The sequence below is a fragment of the Physeter macrocephalus genome, chromosome 15 (genome assembly GCF_002837175.3).
Source record: "Physeter macrocephalus isolate SW-GA chromosome 15, ASM283717v5, whole genome shotgun sequence".
In the NCBI taxonomy this organism is placed as follows: domain Eukaryota; kingdom Metazoa; phylum Chordata; class Mammalia; order Artiodactyla; family Physeteridae; genus Physeter; species Physeter macrocephalus.
This window is the reverse complement of record NC_041228.1, coordinates 69,228,220-69,236,112: the sequence shown is the minus strand read 5'-3', so window position 1 is coordinate 69,236,112 and position 7,893 is coordinate 69,228,220. Positions and strand designations below refer to the sequence as shown.

At 34.6% G+C, this 7,893-nt stretch overlaps 1 protein-coding gene across 2 annotated transcripts in view; it reads left to right on the top strand.

Annotated features, from left to right (window-relative positions):
• The window catches only part of DNAJC5B (DnaJ heat shock protein family (Hsp40) member C5 beta), an 84,142-nt gene extending 78,820 nt beyond the window's left edge, over positions 1-5,322 (top strand). Inside the window, exon 6 of one of the 2 annotated variants that reach the window (XM_007111828.3) lies at positions 4,988-5,322. In XM_007111828.3, coding sequence (XP_007111890.1) covers positions 4,988-5,082 — 95 coding nt within the window. In that variant the 3' untranslated portion in view covers positions 5,083-5,322. The remainder of the gene's footprint in view (positions 1-4,987) is intronic. The other variant, XM_007111827.1, reaches the window with a different exon arrangement.
• The last annotated feature ends 2,571 nt before the right edge of the window (positions 5,323-7,893 follow it).

The window sequence follows — 7,893 nt, the reverse complement described above, 5'->3', positions numbered from 1 at the left end:
GATCAGCTCAGTGGTTTGTGACCACCTAGAGGGGTGGGACAGGGAGGGTGGGAGGGAGGGAGATGCAAGAGGGAAGAGATTTGGGAACATATGTATATGTATAACTGATTCACTTTGTTGTAAAGCAGAAACTAATACACCATTGTAAAGCAATTATACTCCAATAAAGATGTTAAAAAAAAAAAAAAGAATGTGAGTCCTCTAATATGTGACATGCTATAACTCTCCAATTATTTAGGTTTTCCTCATTGGCTTTCAATAAAGATACCTCTTTTATATCTTTGGTTGCATTTATTCCTAATGCTTTATCCACTTTCATACAATTATAAATAAGTTATTATATATTAGTTGTTGACTTGTTTTTTAGTATATAGAAATGTACTTTTTTTTAACATTGATTTCGAATCCAAGAAACTAGCTAAACTCTCTATTTCTAATTATTTATCTGTAAATTCTTTAGGGTTTCTACTTACCTACCTATATCATTTGTGAATAGTGATAGTTTTGATTCTTCCTTCCCTTCCCTTATCATTTTTTTAGCCTTTTCCTTGCCTTTCTGTGTTTGTTGAGACTGCCAGTAAAATGTTGAAGAGAAGATGCTTTCAGGATTGCATAATGACTGTGAAGTTTGCTGTAGGCTTTTGAGCCGGTCAAGAAAGGTGTCTTCTATTACTATTTTGTTAGAATACTTTTTTCTTCACCAATTGAGATGGTAATGATTTTTCTCCTTTACATTGTTCACGTGAAGAACTATATGAATTGTTTCCCAACGTTAAAACAATCTTGAATTCCGGAGATAAATCCAAAGCAGTCATACTGCATTAAATATTTTATTTTTTTATGAAATGTTTGCTAATATTTTTTTTTAGATGTTTGCATCTATGTTAATGAGTGAGACTGGCCTATCATTTTCCCATCTCAAACTTTCCTTATGGGTTCTATATCAAGATTATGCCTCATAAAATAAATTAGGAGTGTTCCTTTTTAACTCTTGAAAAGTTTGTGTATTACTAGATTTATTTCTTTCTACAGGACTCTGTAGACCTTTCTGGGCTAATGTGTTTTTATACAAATTTTACATTATTGATTCAATATATTTAATGTTTATAGGCCATTTAGGTTTCCTTTCTTCTTTATTAAAACAATTAGTTCTTCAAAACTTCCTCTTGTTACCTTTTACACATCTATAGTATCTGCATTTTTGTCCCATTTTTCATTCCTTATATTGGTTATTTCTGCTTTCCTTTTGTAGCCATTCTCACCAGATATTTGAAAATTTTATTCTTCTCAAATATTGTCAGTTTTATTGATTCTCCTGTATATTCTCTCTACTTAATTTCTGTTTTTTATTATTTCTCTTAATTTATTGTTGTTAATTTTCTAACTTAATTTTTATACTTCTTAATTTTCAGTCCTTCTTCTTTTCTGATATTAAGCTATTAAGGGTATAAATTTTTCTGTAAGTACCAGTTTGGCTTTACATACACACACGTACATATATGTTCTTATAATCTAAGTTTGAAATATTTTCTTATTTCCATTATGATTTTTTCTTTAATCTATAAGTTAGGTCTATATGTGTCTTAATTTGTAAACCTGTGGGGTCTTTTCTCGTTCTTTATTATTGTTTGTGTCTAACTGAACGGCATTATTATCAGAAAATGTGGACAGCATGAAACAATATTTTGAAATGTCTTGAGGCTTGCTTATAGCCTAGAACTTAATTGATTTTACATATGTTCCACATTGCTTCAGAACAGTACATTTTGCATTTGTTAGGTTCACTGTTCCATGTATGACTATTAAATAAAGCTAATTTGTTATATGTATTAGTTTGCTAAGGCTGCCGTAACAAAGTACCACAGACTGGGTGATTTGAAAAACAGAAATTTATTCTCTGGCAATTCTGGAGGTTAGAAACCCAAGATCAAGGTGTCACAGGATTGGTTTCCTTAAGGCTGCTCTTCTTGGCATGTAGATGGTCATTTTCATCTTGTGTCTTCACAAGGCCTTCCCTCTATGTATGACTGTGTCTTAAGTACACAAGTCATACTGGACTAAGGCCCACTCTGAGGACCTCATTTTAACATAATTACCTCTTTAAAGACCTCCTCTCCAAATATGGTCACATTCTGAGGGACTGGGGATTAGAACTTCAACATATGAATGGGGTGGGGGGCAGGGACACGATTCAGTTCACAACATTACACTTTTCAAATCCTTTATATCCTTAAAGATTTTTTTGCTTGCTTTATCCGTCAGTTACTGAGAGAAGCATTCAAGTCTTCCACTGTGCTGATGGATTTTTCTATTTCTCTATAAAGTTCTGTCAATTTTTGCTTCCTATATTTTGAGGCTATGTTATTAGCATATATAAGTTTGGAATTTTTATGGCTACTTGGTTAATTGAATATTTTATTATTATGTAGTTACCCTCTAGCTCTAGCAATGCTTTTTGTCTCATACTTTGTTTTTAAAATACAGTTATATTAGCTTTCTTTTCATTAGTGTTTGTGTAGTAAATATGTTTCCATCCTTTTATTCTCAATGTTTTTTTGTCCTTATGCTTTTTGATGTGTCCTTTGTAAACAGCATATTGCTGGGGGGATTTATTCAGTCTGGCCATGTTTTTTCTTTTAAATAGAGTCCGTTTGTATTTTTTATAACTAATGATATATGTTTTTTTCTATGAACTTACTCTTTGTGAGAGACAGTATAGCACAGTCTTTAAGAAAACAGATTCTGAGAAATACTGCCCAGGTTTTAATACTAGCTCTATTCCTTACTACCTGTGTAATGCAGGCTAGTTACTTAAAACATTCTGTCCCTCAGTTTATCTGTAAAATAGCTATCATAATTATCCTACCTTGTAGTGCTATTATTGAGTTAATATACATAAAGCACTGAGAACAGTGATAGACATATAATAAGTACTATATACATGCTTTCTGTTAATATTTTATAATTATCACTTTAAGTTGGCATATTTTTTCTGTTTCTATTTTCTTTCCTTTTTTTCTTTCTTCTGTACTGATAGAATTTTTTTTTCACATTCCATTTCTTTCTCTCCTCCAGTTTGGAAATTATATTCTCTGTTCTATTTTTTTAGGGTTGCCTTAAAAATTTATCAAGCATACTTAAGTTACCAAAGTTGAAAGTTAATTCTTATCTTTACCCTCTCCTGAACAATACAAGAACTTTATACCTCTTTGATTCTGATCATCTCCTTTCTGATTTACATACTATTGTCATAATTTTATCTCAATTTTAAGCCTCATAAATTATTATTGCTTTATATAATACATAATTGTTTAGTTTTACTTACATATCTACTAATCATTTCTATATACAGTACAATTTTTTCCATATGATAACACTTCTTTCTGTCTGAATTATAACATTTAAATTAGGTCTGCTGGTGGCATAACTTCTGTTTTTATTGTCTGAAAATACCTGTAAATCATGCTTAAAAAAATAAATGTAGCAATAAGAGGGTTTATCAACAAATTTAGGTTGATATCTTCTTATAGTATATTGTAAATATAATTTCATAGTTTTCTGGCTTCCATATCTGCTATTGGAAAGTGAGATTGCTTTAAAAACCGTTATCCTTGGTGTTCTTCAATATCACTAAGATGTTTAAATATGAATTTCTCTTTAATTTATCCTAGTTCGTTCTTGAATCTGTGGATTGGTGTCTTTTATCAATCCCAGGAAATTCTCAGCCATTAAATCGTCAAATAGTACCTCTACTCTTCTTTTCTTTTCATTTCTTTACAAAAGTCTTATTAAATATAAGTCAGAATATCACTCTATTCTTCATGTCCTTTAGCCTCTTTTCTATTTTATGTCCTTGTTTCCCTGTGTCACATTCTGATTAATCTCCTCAAATCTGTCTTCTATTCCATTAATTCTCTCTTTAGCTGTTAAGCCCATTCATCAAGTTTTAAAAATTTCAGATGTGTTAATGTCTAAAAGAGATTTTTTATTATTATTAATTTCAAAATCCATCTGATTATTTGAAAAACATATCTAATTCTTTCTTATTCTGTGTCTGGTAAGTGCAGGATCTGAAGTCTTTCTGGGTCTGACTGGTTTTCTGTTGTTTCTACTGGCTCTCACTCAGTGTGCATTGCTTCTATATGTAATGTTCCCCCTCTCCCCATCTCTCTCCCTCTCTCTCTATTTCTCCCTATCTCTCCCATCTCTCTGTTTTTTACTATGAGTTTATGTTTCTTGCAATTGGGGTGGGGGGGATTCTTTGAGGCCTGGGTTGAAGGTTGGGCCATTCACTTCTGCTCTGTGCTTTTGCACTGGACCATTTTAAACTAAATTATCAGCCTGAGGTTTCTTAGAACACACAGGTATTGTAAATTTGACCTGCCAAATTGTGTGCTCATTAGCTTGCTAACAGACATTTTTAAGGGAGCTCTTCACTTCCTCATCAAAACTCAAGACTAGCAAATTTCCTTGAAGATTTAAGGGTATGGTGATTTAGAGAGCACATAACCATTTGGGGTACTAGCTTTATGTGGAGAGCTTCCTATTAGACTCTTCACCTAAGCGAACTCTGGGTTTTGACCTCTCTCCCAACCAGAGCCATATATGCAATTGTCCACTGCATGATTCTAGAGGTATTTTTCATATAGATATACACTGTAGTCTATATGACATGGGTGGCAGCCCTGTCCTCATCCCCACAAAATGGTGAAACCTAAAGCTCAAGTTTATCAGCTTTAGAAATTGCCTCAAAGTGAAATCTGGGCTTAGTGCTTTGGTTTTATAATTCTGTAACTAATAGAACTTAAATGAAGAATAAAGACAGTGTATCCTCCCTTTTGAAATCCTTTAAAGGGTAGGATCCTTAGTATCTTAGGAATTGAACTGATTTGCTGATCATCATTTCAACAAAAATATCTACCACTTGCCCCATTAAATGAAATGTAACATAAGAGGGTGTTTACTGGTTTTCTTTGTTTATTTTTAGATATGGACTTTCCAGTTGTCCTCCAGCCTACAAATGCAAATGAGAAAACACTGCTAATCAGAGAAGAACCTCGAAGTTATTGTACAGACTCTTAATACTGAGCCCATTGAGGGTCCACAGTACCTCCTCTTGGTTCAGTCATGTCTCCAGGTGGTCTTGATGGGGGAGGGTAGGGGACATGAAATGCTGTGAACTTTTCCACATTTGTATTTTATTTTTAGGTTAAGGAAAGATGATTGCTACATAATTTTCTCAGTATGCAGATTCACTCTTTGAGTAGAACTCCTAATGGAAACACACATTCCATTTTAATGAATAAAGGCCTGAAGAGTTGTTTTATGCTCCTTGCATGAGGTAAGACAGTGGCATTGGACAGGCTTATGAGCCTGACCTTTATGTGAGCCAGACCTCGTTCCTTATAGACTAAAGTAGTATTTCAAAGCCGAAGCCACTTTTCATCTATTTAACTAAATGTAGTATTCATATCTGCCTTTAAGTATCATCAGCAAAACATACATGAGAATTTAGGAGGAATTTTGTGTGTGTGTGTGGAGATTTTTCCTGTCATATTCAATATGGCTACAGAAATATTTCAAAGGCAGGAAGAAATTATTAGGTAAAGACAAATCGTATTATTTTAAAGTATATTTTTGAAAGATTACAAATTGCCACTTACTGAAAACTGACAAAACCGGGAAGGAAGAAGTTTTGTGTGTACTTGTAGATTGGCATAAAAACAAAAACAAAACTTCAGCCTGGTTAAATGTTATAAATGATCCAGAAAATCATTCTGGGCCCAAACCAGCCCCAAACAATGTGTTTAACAATTTTAAGTTAAAATAATTTTTGTCCAACAGGCTTAGATTAGCCAGACTAAGAAAAAGAAACACATGAGGTAAAGGACAGAATTCTAAATTCTGCAGCCTAAATTTAAATTTAAAGGCATATCACTCACCCCATTTTCAGTGGGATTAATAACACTGACCAGAAAATGCTCTGCTCTGTGCATGTTGAACATTTATGCTCAGAGGTCATCTCTGCATTTACTTGTTTGATCCTTATATTCATCATGTGGTAGAAACCATACGCTATTTCTAAAATAGTAAGCAGCAAGTGTTTGTTTTTTTCCAGGTCTTCCTTAGTTCTTTATGTAATATTGCATTTTTCAAGATCTTGTTATGTTTTTATGTAACACTGCATGCATGAAATGCCGTTTCCTTTTTTCTTTGTTTCTTATTCTGCCTCCCCACCAAATTACCGTTAATTAAAGTTAAATATACATTGTAAGTGGGAAATGGTGTTATAGCTGATAGTTCTGACATAACTAAAACTCTGCTCTAACTCTTGAGTTACTGGAATTTTTTTTTAAATCGACATAATTCAGTAGAAAGAGCCCTGGTTTGAAAATTAAGAACCTGGTTCAAATCTAAGTGCTCACAAACTAGCCCTGTGACCAAGTGAGATGAGAATAATATGGCTAATCTCTGACTCTGTTTTCATATCTTCTCTGTTCAGATTCCTATTTGCTGCAAGACCAGGTGAAATAGTTGAAGTGAAAGAACTCTGAAAAGTCAAGTATTTAACCAGTATAAGATGGTTTTACATGACTTTGCATATGTTGATACACACAGACAAACGTAACGTGACTTCTTATGTATATAAACTCTCTCATCCAACAAGACCCATGAAAACACCCAATACTAACACAGTGCCAGTGACCAGTAAGTGCTCAGGACCCTCAATACTCAACAGTTGAGTGCTACTTTCCATTTGAAGGAAACAACGAGATAAAGAGCCCCATCTGGGGATAATTTGAGCCACTACATTTCCTTCCTGAGGACTCTAAGCAAAACGTCAGTCCTGTTTTTGAGTAGGAACTTACAAGTCACAAAGCTCATCTTCTCTTTCTCTCGCAGACCTCTTTTTTCTTTCTCACACGGAATTTTTTACTTCCACTCCCAGCTTTCCCAGAGAGCTGGTACAAGAGTGGTTGCGATGAGAATAGGGCAGGAATTAGAATCCGAATCAGATGGTGGAATTCCTGGAGGCATTCTGGCCAATGTCTCCCACACAGGGCTCTAGCTTCTAGTTACCACGGTTGTGGCAAATGCATGCACATGGATGTCTCTGAGTGAGGGAATGAATTCTACAGAATGCCCCTTAGCTACATAGAAACAAGGATCAACTCTCCATCTGAGGAGGGGCCACGTAAGCATCTTGTGGAGGTGCCATCTGGAATCACCTGCTATTATTCTGAATCCACAAGCATCTTAGCAAAGAAGCATCGAGGAAAGAAAGGACATGCTGACCATGATCCTCAGCAATGGTTGCATGGCTCCGGTTCATGCAGGGTTAAATAAAATGCCACTTCAGTGGCTCACTACCTAATCCTGGTCTCCAGGCTATCAGAGAAGGGGATTTCATATAAGGTTTCATAGGTCAACCAATTATTTATCTTGTTGCTGTCTTACATCAGAACATAAAAATATATATGCATTTTTATTTACCAAAATACACACATTTTATTTCTTTGAGCATAAGTGACATTCTATTTCTACATTTCAAATGGTATGTAGACTAAAGCACATTTGACATGGCCTGGCCTGGAAATACACTCACCTGGCAATGTACTGGCTGATCTTCTGACCTATAGAAAGGGTTCCAATTAAGGCTACTTGATCTCTGTGACATGCACAATAATGGTCCCCCAAGATGTGCATATCCTAATTCTCAGGCCTTTCATGGCAAAACAGATTTTATGGATGTGATTATTAACGACCTTAAGATAGGGAGATTATACTGGATTATCCAAGTGGGCCCAATCTAATCACTCTGGTCCTTACAAATGGAGAGCCTTTCCTGACTATGGAGAGAGAGATGTGACTACAGAAGAATGGTAAGAGAGA